The following is a 17,238-nucleotide window of genomic DNA, read 5'->3' as shown; positions in this document are numbered from 1 at the left end:
AGATCCCTGTGGAAGTCTGCTGGTAACACCGTCTCTGGATAAAGGAAGTACCTCCTATTTTAACGATGTGTTTTTTTTTTTTTTGGAGATCCAGCTGGCTGCTTAGAAGGCTTACAATACAGGTTTGTTAAATTGGGAGAGTGTATGTAGGATATAAACAGGTGGAATGATGCCATATACCATGATGAGGTCAAGGTAAGCAAGTATGGACTGTTAGGTCCGCATCTGGGCTTTGTTGGCCCTTTTTAAGAAATTGACTAGGTTTACTAGGCAATGACCTACCTTTTACAAGTGCAGATTAGGTTGGGTGTAGGGTCTGTAAATCACCCATCATTTTCTATCAGTTTGGCAATTATGTGCTCCAGATCTTTACAGATGATACTTGAGAGACTTGTAAGACTATAATTTCTGTGTTCTGCCATGGGGCCACTTTTGTGTAATGTTACTACTATGGCTGTTCTTTTGTGTCTGGTTTAGGAATATAACCCATGGAAAGACTTAAATTGAAAAGGCATAAGAAGTCTGTCAGCACAGAGGATTAAGGCTCCTGTTGTTAACCAGCTGCTTCCTATATCCCATGCATCAAGAGTTTGATTCATTCCACATCCCTTTGCCTGCTGTGTGACATTGAGCAAGTTTCTTAACCAGACAGTTCTCCAGCATCACCCCCTGAAAAAGGGCTGTTGTGTCCAGTAGGCTTACCCAGTTAAATGAATAAAAAAGTGGAATTTGGCTAAGTAGTCCGTGACCCTTACTAGTAAACAACCCAGGGGTATTATCTGGTCACATGGAGAATGATGATATAATAAGAACCAAAGAGATTTACATGGGATGTAATGGCTGGTAGTGGGGAGAACATTTGCTCAGATGTTAGGCCTGGGAGGAGTGGGTCTCTAACGCAGTGACTTTTTTTTTTTTATAACCATGTTTAGGACTGTGGAAAATTGGAGAACTGTAAACATTTTTAATGTAACAGTTTTTTTTTTAAATGATTTAGGTGTGGACTGCTTCAAGTGGGAGACCGTCTACTTTCAATCAATGGTATCCCAACAGAAGATGGGACCCTGGAAGAAGCTAACCAGTTGCTGCGTGATGCTGCTCTTACCAATAAAGTAACACTGGAAATTGAATTTGATGTGGCAGGTGAGTTTGCAAAAGCTTACATTGAGGGGATTTTGAAAAAAGTTTATCACCCCCCCACACTGCAGTTTTGCACGTGTGTGTGTGTGTAAGTGGTACCTACAGTTAAGTGTTCATCAGATTTACCCTTCCAGCTGATCTTGACAGTCTAATGTACATCACATGTACAGTTTAATCTAAGATTATAAACTTGATGCATTTAGCAGTTTTAGCCTGAAAAAGTAACTTTCAATTTCTCAAGATGTGAATCCTTAAAGTTGGTGCCCTTTAACCTTGCATATTTGCACACATTAGCTCCTTGACTCTTTCACCTTTGGTTATTGTAACTTCTTATCCTCTCCATCACTGTTGCCAGCATCTTTACTGATGCCGTAGCAATTGTTGCTTTGATCTGCATTCCTAAACTTGGCAGGTAGGGCTTGGGATCTAATTTTTCCTGAAAATGTTGATGTTTCTTTCATTTATTCCCTAACCATGTCAGCCTCAAAAAAGAGACTTCTGTCCTCCTCTTAAGACTTTGTATCCTTTTGCTGATGCAGAGGAAGAACCCACACAGACTAAGGGTCCTACAGTTTTACTTTCAGCTAAGAGCCATAATGCCTGAGCAAAAGCAATTTTCTTTACCAAACCTAACTACTAAGTGTTGTACTCAGTTCCAGAGACACACAACAGTGTAGAGCAGCTACTTATATAGACCTTTAGGAACAGTCAGCCTTTGTGACCTTAGAGAAATGGGTGTTCATTATATGGTTCATTGTTACGGAGATTTATAAGAGAAGGATGAGTTTCACGTGGACTTCAGTCTTCTAACTAGATCTGAAAAACAACCTTAAAATCCTTGGGATGCATAATTATATTGCCATGCTGAGGTTGTCAACAGAAAATCCATCAGTAAATGAAGATATACCCAACTCATCTTTAGTTCTTTTTTGCTGCTGTAGTGGAGTCACTCATATTTCTTGGAGATGATGGAGAACACTGGACTTGAGCATAACTCGTATCTATGAATACAAACATGAGTTATGCTCAGTGCAGAGTTCTCCATTACTGGGAGCTCTGAGGTTCTGCTAGTAGAGCCATTGATGATTTCACTTAGCCAACATTGCACACCTCTGTGGAAGAGTTAAGTGCTGCCTGGACTCTGGAGTTTACTACTCTTTCGATTTTTAGTGACAATACAAAAATGAAACTACAAGTTTTCAGTCACATTAAAAGGATTTGTGAAGATACAAAGTAAGTAAATGCAGATGCTCAGGTTGAAGTTGACACAGTGTTGGAGCAGGTTTGGTAAACGTATAATGTAGAATAAAGTGAGCAATTATGGAAGGGGTGGTGGTGTTACCTTCTGCATAGATGTCATAATCTTTAATGTTTGTATGATATTTAATGTCCACCACCCCATGGAATCAGATTCTGGTGTTTTCTAGTAATTCCTGATGTTAGCTAATCATGCCATTTAGTCAGTGTTTATTGTGTATGTTATCGTGGAGACAAAAATTTGCATATTCTCCACCTGTTAAGGGAGCAGTTGAGTTAAATTTCTCTGTCTTGGTGTGGCAAGGGGGTAGATATTCCTACCTTTCAAAGTTTGATACAACAGTTGTGTATCGCATTGGCTTACACAACTCCAGTTTAAAGCAAACAATGTGGTAGTCCTGTGTATAGTTGACAGAACTCAAAAAAATGAATTCAAAGATGTGTCTTAGGACCTCTAAGTATGGCTGTGGTCGAGGGTTGTGGTTTTGATGTGAAGGTAGCCAGCTGCAATATAAGAAAGTATGGGTAACAGTGGAGAGCAGTGGACTGAAACAGCGTCTTTCTGTTCGTGATTTAAATTATGACAGCAGTGTGCACACGCTCCATGCTTCTGCAGTAAAAATGCAACCATCATGCAAATACACTATTTCAGTCCTGTGTTCTCCATTATTGCATATTTCCCCATCAGTTGCTTTATTAACTGATCAAAAAAAGAATGGCAAGTAGAAGTGTTATTTAACAATTTGTGAGTCTGCCAGTTATTAGCAATTTTGTTGCGATTCTCTTAAGCATTTTTGTTGTCCAGTTTTGTTCCTAGGAAATACATCAACAAACGTTCTTGTGGGAAGCAGATTCCACCTAAGAATTTTCATTTGTAGTTTTCCTTTTTCTTAGGAGAGAGAAAAATGTAGTGACACTTGCACATTGTATGCCTTTCAATACAATGCCTTTTGGATAATCAAACTTCAGCACCTTCAATGAAACCTCTGGTCTTAACTCCGGGAATTATATGTCTAACTTGGTGGGAAAATACACGCACACACACACAAAAAAAAAAAAAACTAGACCCTCTTTATCTACCTTCCTAGAGAAAGGAAGTGTAAAGAAAGGGAGTATTCAAAGTGACATAAAAGGTTTAATTGGGGGGAGAGGAGGATTGCCCTCAGAAGAAGATATTCTCACAAAATTTGGACACATGCCCAGGGTCCTGGTGAAATGGCCAACAACTCCATCCAGGCTGCCTTACTCTCTAGTCATGGTGAGTGTGATGCACTCCCCTAGTCCAGGAGGTTTTGACTTTTTCTGCTCCATTTCAAACCCCTATTATTTTCGAGCTGTATTGCAGAAATTAGGTTATGGAAAAAGAACTACAGTAACCCAAGTTTTACATTAACTCCAGAGCCTCACCTTTGTTTTATTTATTCTGGAAGGTCTGCATCCGCAGCTGGGATAATCATTGCCAGGCATACAGAGATGGGGTTAATTAGGATTTGCAAGGGCCTTATTACAGAGACTCCCCAAGTTGCTGTCTCCCTGGTCAAATCTGAGTTACTGAACATTGCTGTACCATTCAATGGTTGTGAGTTGGTGCATAGGATGTTCAATAACCACAACATTGTTGTCTGTGAAGAAAATGCACTAGGTAAACAGACAGCTGGGTCCTAGACTTTAGCAGAGGAGATGGGTAAAGTTGCACTTGTTCCAAGTGTTCCTACATCTGAAGTGCAGGGGATGGAAGTAGACCACCCACCGCCTCTTGGACTGCTCTTTTTTGAATGAGGATCAAGGCTGCGCCTTTCAATCTTGCATTATAAAACAGATGGAGTCCTTCTGTTCAAGCTCTTCTGCAAACAATGGCACATTAACAGATACTGTATCTGCAGAAAACATTTTAAATGAGATCTAGGAAGATGCTCATTATTGTGAACAATATATGGAGCTATGATTACTGCGAAGCCTGATAGTTCTCATTTTTAATTATTTACACTTTGTTGACTGGTTTAGTCCCACTACGCTAATGGTCTTCTCTTCAGGGAGTTGCATTCATATGGACTATGGGAAACTTGTCCAGGGCACTAGAGAACACCCCCTACTTGTCATTGATGTCAGTGGGAACCATTTTGGAAGAGCACTTCCTGTTTCTGTTCCAGGAACAGAGGCAGCCAGAGAAACAGGGAGGCAGAAGGAGACAGAAGTAGATGATAGAGTACTGAAAGAAATGAAGGAAAAAGCAAATATGGAGACCAGAGAATGTGCGCAAGACTGTAAGGAAATGTTTCAAAGAAACCTGTTTCATGGAGATGAGTCATCAAATGATGGATGTATAATTACAACCCTCCAGTCAGGAGGGTTGTGGGATGATTTCCATGAAGAAATGGTGGTGCAGTGTGCGCCAGAAAATGGAGATGTTTCCTGGGGAGACATTATGGAGAAAGTACAAAAGGTGGATGCAGAGACAATCCTGAAGAATAGTGGTGAGATGGAAAAGAAAACATATGGAGGAGAGAAAGTAAAAGGCAAAAGTGGAGTAGCAGAAAAGAAGCCAGAAGAAAATGAAAAATGGAAGTATGTGGTAAAGATTCACGGTAAAGCAGACAAAGAAATGGACAGGTATGAAGTGTGGAAAATGTAATAGCTTTTTTGGGTGTAAAACAACATGAGGTAAGAGCATTTATTCTTAACAAAGATCCATTTTGTGATATATTTAAGAATGTTTTTTTTCCAATGGAAATTTTTCTTGGAGAAAACAAAAGAAAGACTGTAACCCATGGAGTCTTTATGATAAAAGCATTTAACAGGGAAACAAAAATTCATCTACAATTTCAAACAGAGATAGCCAGACTTTTAAAGGATATTTGAAAGCTTTATTGCAAATGTTTGACAGAGGCTTTATGGACTGGTGCCTGGGATTGTAATATTGTGTTAAAAATAGAAAAGTAAAAAAAATGTACATGTACTGAGCATGATAAATGTGGAAGGGAATTGTGGTGGTGTAAAACACTGGGGACAACCCAAAACATTTTTTGTGGAAAAGGACATTTGATAAGTAACTGTGACAAAAGAAAATGTTATGCTTGTGCAGAAATGGTCATGATGCAAAAACTGTAAAGTGAAATATTATAAATGTAAGAAAATTGGACATTTATGGATGGATTGCAAACAATGATAAACAGTAAGGAAAAAGAGAAGAAAATGAACCAAGAAGAAATTTTAGAAGTAGCAGAAATGCAAGAAAAATAGATGATAAAAGATAAAAAGGGTATAGAATAAGGTTCTGAAATGAAGACATAAACTGAGAGGTAGTAAAAGGGGAAAAAATAATTATTTTGATAAATTGGTAAAAGACAGAAAAATAAAGGGAGAAGTACAAAAGAAAAAAGAAAGGAAATGAATGAAAAAGAATATAAACAGCTTGTAATGGATAAGCTGTTTGACTCACAGACACAATGTACAGTGTTTGATCCTCACCTTTGGGAAGGAAATTGGTTAGGCTTAAAATGGCCTGTTAAAAAAACCTAGCCTAGTAATTGGCTATGAACGTATGAAACCATGAATCTAGGGAAAATTAAAATTTTTGAGTGCTTTCAGTAAATGTGAATAGCATTAAGAATATAAGAAGAAGAAGAATAGGAATTTTGCAGTGGCATAATACATGTGATGATGTAACTGTATTAGAAAAAAACAAGATTTTTAACAAAGGAAGAAAGATTACAAACAGAGAAACTGTTGGGAGGAAAGATAATATGGAATTTGGGGACTGAGAGATGTTCTGGAATGGCTTTATTCTGTAGAAATATAGTAAACATAAGTTTTACAAACTGGGAAGATTAACCATTGTAGATTTAAAATGGAAAGAACAAGTATATATAATTATAACATTATGTGCATCTACGAACTATAAATAAAAGGAAAGTTAATTTTATCTGATTTTAGACTGTGCACTGATAAATATGAATATTATAATGACAGGAAACTTTAACTGTGATTTAAGAGGTAAGCATAACAAGAAAGGAAATGATACAAGAAAAATGTACCTTCTAAGATGCAAGTTAAAACTTTGGGACAAAAATGTATGGAATTACAAAAGGGGTATGTATATAACTGAAGTAGATTATTTTATAGTATCAAAGTTAAAGGAGAAGGGGAGGTAGTTGAAACAGGATTTTCTGATGGTCTTGCGATATGACTCAAGATAAAACAAGGAATATGTAAAAAGAGGCAAAGGAATAAAAAGGATAAATGAGAAAGCATGGAATGAAGAAGGAAAGAGATTAGTAATACAGTTGTAGAAAGATCATATTACTATGAGAATATTTTATAAAATGGTTTGAATGGTAGATGATATTTAAGGAAAAATATAAAAGATGTTTTAGTGGCAGTATGATATGAGAAAAGTAGAAAAAGAATATAAAAACATAAAATGCATTAGAAGATTTAAAACACAATGAGAGAAATTACTTTGACCAAGAAAAAGAATTGTATGATAGATATCAAGAAAAAAATTGTAATATAAGCAAAAATATTTTGCAGGGAAAATAGTATCAAATTACTTAAGCAGATTAGTAAAGGAAGATGGTAGTGTAATGAAAGAAATAAATGCAAAAGGAGAAATACAGCTCAAGGAAAGGTTATGAATAGTATAGTATAATCTGTGCAAGAAATGTTTAAAGAAAAGAAAGGGAGTGAAAAAACATGGAAAGTAAAGTTAAAAGAAAAGGAGACCAAAAGAACTGGAAAAAGAGATTTCTTGAAATGAGTATTAGGACAAGTAAATACAGATTTGGCTGCAGGCCTAGATGGAATTGTGTATGAAATGTATAAAAATTTAAGGAATTAGTAAAAAAAATATTTTTTAAAGATTGTTGAATGAATGGTTACATGAAGGTTTTCTGTATAAATAATTACATAGTGAAATACTTAAATTCATATGGATGAAAGAAGAGAACAGAAAAACTGGAGACTAATAGTATTGAATAGTAATGATTATAAGATCTTTATGAAAATAATACAAAAGAGATTTGAAACTAAAATGAAAAGTATTATGGAGGATATCATAAATAGTATAAAGGGGAAGGGTTGTCATGAATTATTAATGATACAGAAATTGTGGATAATATGAATAGAAAAAAACTGCTTTAATAAGGCATTTAACATAATTGAACATGAAATCTTCTGGGTAATAATGAAAGAATGTGATATGAGTGAGAAAGTTAGGGAATTATGTATGTCCAGTGTATAATAATAAAGTAAAACTACTTGTAAATTGCTGGTTAAGCCAAGAAGTACATATGAAGTGTGTGTAAGACAGGCATACCCAATGAGTTGTATACTCTTTGTGTTAGTTATGAATGTGATAGTATGTGAAATAAATTAGAAAATGAAGGAGGTGGGGTATGTAATACCTGAAAGGTTAAGAATTCCAGTTTTGTTAACATATGCAGATGAGATTGCAATTGCAAAAACAAACTGGGTAAAATAAGTAATAATTTACATAAATGAGTGTCTAGAGATACAAAAAGCTAGGACCCAAGACCAAGAATTCGTATGTGAACTTAATTCCAAAAAAAAAGGCAAACGCTTTTGTCTCTTAATACAATCCAAAAGATACTTAATCAGATCTAACCATCCTAAACAGAAGCAGAGTAAATAGTAACAGCCATAACAGCCAATCACATGTTAATAAAATTAACCAATAAATTGACATGGGTAATTAAATAAATAAATCTTAAAAGTACATACAGTACCTGTAAAAGCACTACAATAAAGTTAAAATATATTCCTTTCAAATGAGATTTAAGTTTTAAAAGACAACCAATCGATGCCAGGTCATTTAGACCCCCACCAACCCATATCACTGAAATATAATGTCAAAAACAATTCACGTTTATCCAGAAATAATGACCAAGCTCCTCCCCTAATGTTACGAACTACCTGTTCAGTCACAAGAAATTTAAAACAGTGCCCTGCCCATAACATTCTAAAAGGTGTCAATATAAAGCATTCATAGTTTTTTCCTTATTAATTTCTTATTGATAATCATACTCTTAACCTACACTCAAGTCTTACCAATGTAAAAGGCTTAGCATTGTTGACAGTGCAGCATATACAATACCCCTGGTATTGCAACTGAATTTGACCCTCATCTTGAAAGAAAAATTTTAATATTGAAAAGTTCACCTGCATATATATATTTACAAAAGGGGCAGCACCCACATTTCCTTGTATAGCTCTGAAGGCCCACCTTGATACCTGAGGACTGTTCAATCAAGTTCTTTAAGTTAGGTCCTTTTTTATATACAAATGTTGGTTTTCCCCCAATGTCTTCCTTTATTGTTCTGTTCTTGTTTAATAAAACCCAATTTTTCATAAAAGTGTTTGGCAGACTGTCACAATTAAAAGTGGTGGTAAAAGAAATAGTAAAATTACATCCACCAGTTTGGTCTGAAAATGGGAAAGACTCCAAAGGTGTATGCATCACTTCAGACAGGAGGGCAGTCTGTATAGAAGTAAATGTTACATGATCAGATGTAGGTAAAATTAGGGGTAAGAAAACTTATGTCTCTTATGAACTACTTAATTTCTAAGATTATCAATAAATTCTTTAGGAGAACCCCTTCTCAGAACCATCCTACTCAGTAAATCACATTCCATTAAAAATTCATCAAATATTCACCCTACAGGCCACCCTAACAAATTGCCCTTCACAACCAATTTTTTTTCTGACTAAGGGGGGGTGGGAACTGTTAAAATGTAAAAAAAAAAAAAAAAAATTGGAATATGTAGGTTTGCTGTAGGTTTCAGAGGTGTAGATTCTATGGACATAATCTTTTTTATGTAAAACATGTAAGTAATGGATACAACTTACTCCAATATCATAGGAGAATTGCAAAAAAAAAAGGAATTGTACTATTGATGTAATCAATAAAATCAGAAATATTTTCTTGTTCCTCCACAATAAATGTATCATCCAAATATTTTAAATACACCTCACATGCCTCAAACTATTCATTATTGAACAAGTGTCTGTTCCCATTCCAACATAATATTAGCAAACAGTCCCCCACAGGCACCCCCTATGGCAACACCCTTTTCTTCAAGAAAAAATAAGTTTCAAATAAAATTGTTTTTCAACGTAATTTTGAAAATTACTTCATATAAATTAATATGTTCTTGGGTCATCCTCTTCCTTACTGAAAGGTCATGTGTGATCTCAAAATAGGGATCCTTCATGTCGATAGTCAAGAAAATAAATGTATTATTAAAAACAAGGTTATTACAATGCTTTAAAAAGTTGCAAGAATCAGTACATAAATGCATTTCATTATTTAAATAATGTTTCAATTTAAAATCAAAAAACTTGGCAAGAAGGGCAGTGATAGTTACGGGTGTCATAAATGAGATACATAAGTGGGTCAGACAGGTTTTTGTGACTTTTAGGAAGAGCAAAAATGGTGGGAATTACCTGGTGCAACACTTTATGATATTTATACTCATCCAGTAAGATACATTGTTCTAACAACATGTCCCCAAACTGTAATCAAATTCTATAATAAGCAATATTCAATTCATTCATGGATACTTGTTTATAAGTATCAGCTTATAAATCCTATCTAGATAATCTTGTTGGCCCATAGCCACTAGACCCCCACCTTTGTCTGGTTGCTTGAGTCTAATGTTCAGGGATTTAACCCAATGAAGTAAATCGAAATCCTCATTAGATAAATTAAAAACACAACTTCTATTATTAGATTTTAAGCTATGTCTTGAGTCTAAGTCACAAACCTTGTCAAAGAGGGTCAGTGTAGGGTGTAAAGGGTGACTGCATACACTGTTCATCCATAGTCGATTCAGCATAGTAGTTAAGGCAGACATCCCAGAAAAATAGACAAGTTCAAAATAAAGCATGTCAGCAATGTTTGCCCTTTGTGTGGGTAAAAAGGTGCACGTCCTTTAAGAAAAAGATCAGTAGTTGAGAAATCAAGTGGTTGCAAACTGTAATTATATACAATAAAATCGCCAAAAGAATTCTTAAAGAACAGGTAGGTTTCTCCCAGTTCAAAAAAGTGCTAGTCTCCACCTCCAACTGACCTTCCTGTTGAAAGTTGATTGGTGTGGCTGGTGAGGTGTGTTCCCATTCTGCTCCGCCCATTGGCCCTGCAGAAAAGGTGGATCTGGGTTCCAGTTGTCCCATTAGTTTCCCTGACTCTGCTGCTGTTTCTGTTCCTTTATCTTCTCTTAGTTGTGAAGGTGAGGAAAATTGAAGTGGGAGGGAACATAGCCAGAATGATTAGTGATTGGTCTAGACAGCTGATTACTATTAGATTCCTTGGTTGTTGTACCGAAGAGTTAATGTACTTTTTCCCCCATTCTTGTGATGTAGGTGGACTAGGGTGGGCAGTATTTTGCACACAATCATTAATGTCCCTTTGAAGTTTCTTAATTTTCTTGTCCATCTTTAAATTTTAGGGGGCAATAGTGGGAAAAATACGTACATAATCAATTTTACGTTTGAATAAAAATCCGTAGTGATTACATTATTCAGAACTCCAATCTTTGTTATAAATTCCTCAATCAAAATATTTGCTTAACTAGCAGGTCCTTATATTCACAGCTCTATTTGTCAAACAGGGCTGGTAATTCTTTATGAAGTGCAGAGTTTTGAATCAATCCAGTGGGGTGCTTCCAGGACCTTAGACCTTTTGGTACTTTTCTGGTGGAACTAGATTCACTTAGGCATTTTCAAGTTGTATCTTGTGTACCTTAGTCAGTTTATACTGAAATATCTCCAAATTCTCATTGAGAGCAGTAGTGTATGGTTGTTAATAGAAAAATCCAACCTCTGTGATAGCCAGTCATTCAAACAAGGAGGGTGAGAATTGGAGGGAAATACTCAGCCGTAGCAGAATTCAATGAGTTGCCTTCTAGCTGAGCTCCCATTATAGTAGAATTTGAAAGAGAAGATGGTTGTCCTGGGGGATGAAGTGAACATGAGAACTAGTGGATTTGGGGCATGCTGGCTGAAAGTTCCTTCACATGCTGGGCTAATTGTTGTACCCGTATGGTTAAATTGCTGACACTAGCAGTCAAGTCAGAAAGTTCACAGTCAGCAATGAGAAATTGCGAATTGGTACTCACTCCAGTGGCCACATAGTCCAAGCAAAAAAGACAAGCTAGTCAAAAATGACTGCAAACAAACTCCAAAAACACAAAGAGCTGGAACCCAAGAACAAGAAGTGGTACGTGAACTTTATTCCAAAAAAAGACAAGCACTTTCATCTCTAATACAATCCTAAAGAGACTTCATTAGATCTAACCATCCTAAACAGAAGAGGGCTAAATAGTAACAGCCAGTCGCATGTTAATAAAATTAAGCAATAAATTGACATGGGTAATAAAATAATTAATAAATCTTAAATGTACATACAATACCTATAAAAGCATCACAGTAAATCTAAAATATATTCATCTCAGTTGAGATTTACGTTTTAAAAGCTAGGTTATTAAGACCAGGCCAACCCACAACATTGAGATATAATATCCAAAATTCACATTTCTCCAGAAATAATGACCAAGCACCTCCCCTAATGTTATGAACTACCTGTTCAATCATAAGAAATTTAAAGCAGTGCCCATGATATTCTAAAAAGTGTCATTGATATAAAGCATTCATGTTTTTTTTTCTTATTAATTTCATATTGGTGTTCATACATCCTGTCTCTTAACCTATGCTCATTGCTGAAACACTGATGGATTTTAAATTATTTATTACGAAGTTGAACTTTTCTATTTTCTGGGACATCTACCATAACTACCATGCCAAACTGACTATGGATGAACAGTGTATGCAATCTCCCTTTACACCCTACAATATTCCTCTTTGACATGGTCTGTGATTTAGACTTAAGACATGGTGTAAATTCTAATAGAATCTAATATATGTTATGTTTTTAATTTATCTAAGGAGGAATTAGATTTACTTCATTGAGTTAAATCCCTGAACATCACGTTCATGCAAGCGGATAAAGGTGAGGGTCTGGTGGCTAAGGACCAACAAGATTATCTAGACAGGATTTATAGTCTGTTATTTGAGGATACTTATAAACAAATACCCAAGAATGAATTGAATATCACTTATACAATCTCATTACAGGTCAGGGAACAATGTATCTCATTGGATGAGTACAAATGTCTTCATGTGGAGCACCCTGTTGCTGCCACAATTTTTGCTCTTCCTGAAATTAACAGAAACCTGTCTGACCCCCACCTATGCATTCTATTGTTGATGCCCATAATTTTATCAATGCCCCTCTTGCCAAGTTTTTAGATTTTAAATTGAAACATTATTTAAAAAATGAAATGCATTTGTGTCGATTCTTGGGACTTTTAAAAGTATTGTAATAACCCTGTTTTCAACAATACATTTATTTTCTTGATTATTGATGTGAAGGATCTCTGTTCTGTGACCCCACATGACCTTGGTATTTTGTGCTTCACAGAATTTTCAGTTAGGAAAAGGATAACCCAAGAACATATTAATTTAGAAGAAGAAATTTTACAAAATTCTTTTGAAAAACGATTATATTTTATTTGACAATGAAATTTTTCTTCATGTAAAGGGTGATGTTCTTCATTCCACATTGCTGCAGTCCTAACTATTGGGTAGTCCGCTGTCCAGTCGGCCCGAATACCAAAGTATATGGCTGACGTCGGTCAGGGCGCATTAGACTGACGTCAGTACGTCAGGGTACTAATGCGCATGACCGACGTCATATCCTCAGTCTTTTGCGCATGGTCCGATGCAGAAGCAGTTTTGCGAGTGCAGGTTGGCGTTCTGAAATTTTTCTGAAGTCGGAGTTTCAGACCGAATCAAAGTTGGCTAAGTACCCCGTTGGGGAACATTTTGGTTTTCTTGCCTCAGTATTTAACCGGATGTCAGAAAAAGTGAATAACTGTATTTCTTGTGGGAAACAGATACCTCATAGGGATTACCATACCTTGTGTATACCTTGTTTAGGGCCTGAGCACGACGTTGTTGGATGACCGCTCTTGTGCTAGATTTAACAAACGCACTATTAAGAGAAGGTTAGACTGTGCCAGGTTAGTGTTTGGGAAGCGTTGCAATTATAAAATGCCGTCGGATGCTCCGGCGCCCGCTTAGATCAAAAAGCGCAAGGACAAAACAGCGAAGCCTAGGGTTGATGAACCGGCAGTCCCGGACGTCGGTTCTTTAGAAGGCTCAGTGGAGCCAGTGGTTTTGCCAGGAGTTTCTTTGGAGTCTCAGGCAGAGACTTTACTGTTACAGGATGTGCCTTCTCAGGAGGTAGGCCAGGCTGAGGGGCTTCTCAGGTAACTGTTCTTCCCTCTCTTCCCAAGGTAGTTAGAGCCTCTCCTTCTGTTTCCAAAACTTCTTTGAGAGGTAGGCCAAGTTTAGCTTCAGTGGGGGCTTCTCCTAGCAAGGGAAGGGTTGTCATGAATTATTAATGATACAGAAATTGTGGATAATATGAATAGAAAAAAACTGCTTTAATAAGGCATTTAACATAATTGAACATGAAATCTTCTGGGTAATAATGAAAGAATGTGATATGAGTGAGAAAGTTAGAATTATGTATGTCCAGTGTATAATAATAAAGTAAAACTACTTGTAAATTGCTGGTTAAGCCAAGAAGTACATATGAAGTGTGTGTAAGACAGGCATACCCAATGAGTTGTATACTCTTTGTGTTAGTTATGAATGTGATAGTATGTGAAATAAATTAGAAAATGAAGGAGGTGGGGTATGTAATACCTGAAAGGTTAAGAATTCCAGTTTTGTTAACATATGCAGATGAGATTGCAATTGCAAAACAAACTGGGTAAATAAGTAATAATTTACATAAATGAGTGTCTAGAGATACAAAAGCTAGGACCCAAGACCAAGAATTCGTATGTGAACTTAATTCCAAAAAAAAAGGCAAACGCTTTTGTCTCTTAATACAATCCAAAAGATACTTAATCAGATCTAACCATCCTAAACAGAAGCAGAGTAAATAGTAACAGCCATAACAGCCAATCACATGTTAATAAAATTAACCAATAAATTGACATGGGTAATTAAATAAATAAATCTTAAAAGTACATACAGTACCTGTAAAGCACTACAATAAAGTTAAAATATATTCCTTTCAAATGAGATTTAAGTTTTAAAAGACAACCAATCGATGCCAGGTCATTTAGACCCCCACCAACCCATATCACTGAAATATAATGTCAAAAACAATTCACGTTTATCCAGAAATAATGACCAAGCTCCTCCCCTAATGTTACGAACTACCTGTTCAGTCACAAGAAATTTAAAACAGTGCCCTGCCCATAACATTCTAAAAGGTGTCAATATAAAGCATTCATAGTTTTTTCCTTATTAATTTCTTATTGATAATCATACGTCCTGTCTCTTAACCTACACTCAAGTCTTACCAATGTAAAAGGCTTAGCATTGTTGACAGTGCAGCATATACAATACCCCTGGTATTGCAACTGAATTTGACCCTCATCTTGAAAGAAAAATTTTAATATTGAAAAGTTCACCTGCATATATATATTTACAAAAGGGGCAGCACCCACATTTCCTTGTATAGCTCTGAAGGCCCACCTTGATACCTGAGGACTGTTCAATCAAGTTCTTTAAGTTAGGTCCTTTTTTATATACAAATGTTGGTTTTCCCCCAATGTCTTCCTTTATTGTTCTGTCCTTGTTTAATAAAACCCAATTTTTCATAAAAGTGTTTGGCAGACTGTCACAATTAAAAGTGGTGGTAAAAGAAATAGTAAAATTACATCCACCAGTTTGGTCTGAAAATGGGAAAGACTCCAAAGGTGTATGCATCACTTCAGACAGGAGGGCAGTCTGTATAGAAGTAAATGTTACATGATCAGATGTAGGTAAAATTAGGGGTAAGAAAACTTATGTCTCTTATGAACTACTTAATTTCTAAGATTATCAACAAATTCTTTAGGAGAACCCCTTCTCAGAACCATCCTACTCAGTAAATCACATTCCATTAAAAATTCATCAAATATTCACCCTACAGGCCACCCTAACAAATTGCCCTTCACAACCAATTTTTTTTCTGACTAAGGGGGGGTGGGAACTGTTAAAATGTAAAAAAAAAAAAAAAAAAATTGGAATATGTAGGTTTGCTGTAGGTTTCAGAGGTGTAGATTCTATGGACATAATCTTTTTTATGTAAAACATGTAAGTAATGGATACAACTTACTCCAATATCATAGGAGAATTGCAAAAAAAAAGGAATTGTACTATTGATGTAATCAATAAAATCAGAAATATTTTCTTGTTCCTCCACAATAAATGTATCATCCAAATATTTTAAATACACCTCACATGCCTCAAACTATTCATTATTGAACAAGTGTCTGTTCCCATTCCAACATAATATTAGCAAACAGTCCCCCACAGGCACCCCCTATGGCAACACCCTTTTCTTCAAGAAAAAATAAGTTTCAAATAAAATTGTTTTTCAACGTAATTTTGAAAATTACTTCATATAAATTAATATGTTCTTGGGTCATCCTTTTCCTTACTGAAAGGTCATGTGTGATCTCAAAATAGGGATCCTTCATGTCGATAGTCAAGAAAATAAATGTATTATTAAAAACAAGGTTATTACAATGCTTTAAAAAGTTGCAAGAATCAGTACATAAATGCATTTCATTATTTAAATAATGTTTCAATTTAAAATCAAAAAACTTGGCAAGAAGGGCAGTGATAGTTACGGGTGTCATAAATGAGATACATAAGTGGGTCAGACAGGTTTTTGTGACTTTTAGGAAGAGCAAAAATGGTGGGAATTACCTGGTGCAACACTTTATGATATTTATACTCATCCAGTAAGATACATTGTTCTAACAACATGTCCCCAAACTGTAATCAAATTCTATAATAAGCAATATTCAATTCATTCATGGATACTTGTTTATAAGTATCAGCTTATAAATCCTATCTAGATAATCTTGTTGGCCCATAGCCACTAGACCCCCACCTTTGTCTGGTTGCTTGAGTCTAATGTTCAGGGATTTAACCCAATGAAGTAAATCGAAATCCTCATTAGATAAATTAAAAACACAACTTCTATTATTAGATTTTAAGCTATGTCTTGAGTCTAAGTCACAAACCTTGTCAAAGAGGGTCAGTGTAGGGTGTAAAGGGTGACTGCATACACTGTTCATCCATAGTCGATTCAGCATAGTAGTTAAGGCAGACATCCCAGAAAATAGACAAGTTCAAAATAAAGCATGTCAGCAATGTTTGCCCTTTGTGTGGGTAAAAAGGTGCACGTCCTTTAAGAAAAAGATCAGTAGTTGAGAAATCAAGTGGTTGCAAACTATAATTATATACAATAAAATCGCCAAAGAATTCTTAAAGAACAGGTAGGTTTCTCCCAGTTCAAAAAAGTGCTAGTCTCCACCTCCAACTGACCTTCCTGTTGAAAGTTGATTGGTGTGGCTGGTGAGGTGTGTTCCCATTCTGCTCCGCCCATTGGCCCTGCAGAAAAGGTGGATCTGGGTTCCAGTTGTCCCATTAGTTTCCCTGACTCTGCTGCTGTTTCTGTTCCTTTATCTTCTCTTAGTTGTGAAGGTGAGGAAAATTGAAGTGGGAGGGAACATAGCCAGAATGATTAGTGATTGGTCTAGACAGCTGATTACTATTAGATTCCTTGGTTGTTGTACCGAAGAGTTAATGTACTTTTTCCCCCATTCTTGTGATGTAGGTGGACTAGGGTGGGCAGTATTTTGCACACAATCATTAATGTCCCTTTGAAGTTTCTTAATTTTCTTGTCCAT

The 17,238-nt window shown here is 35.9% G+C and overlaps 1 protein-coding gene across 4 annotated transcripts in view; it reads left to right on the top strand.

The window, feature by feature from the left end:
• GRIP2 (glutamate receptor interacting protein 2) overlaps positions 1 to 17,238 on the top strand; it is a 2,580,489-nt gene that overhangs the window by 1,861,395 nt on the left and 701,856 nt on the right. For all 4 annotated transcript variants that reach the window (XM_044078606.1, XM_044078609.1, XM_044078607.1 and 1 more), the window contains one exon: positions 998 to 1,143. In XM_044078606.1, the coding sequence (XP_043934541.1) occupies positions 998 to 1,143 (146 nt within the window). The remainder of the gene's footprint in view (positions 1 to 997; positions 1,144 to 17,238) is intronic.

This window comes from Protopterus annectens, chromosome 7.part1, assembly GCF_019279795.1.
Source record: "Protopterus annectens isolate FY-2018-M chromosome 7.part1, PAN1.0, whole genome shotgun sequence".
In the NCBI taxonomy this organism is placed as follows: domain Eukaryota; kingdom Metazoa; phylum Chordata; order Ceratodontiformes; family Protopteridae; genus Protopterus; species Protopterus annectens.
The sequence above is the reverse complement of the archived record's forward strand: the minus strand, read 5'-3'. Positions and strand labels throughout refer to the sequence as shown.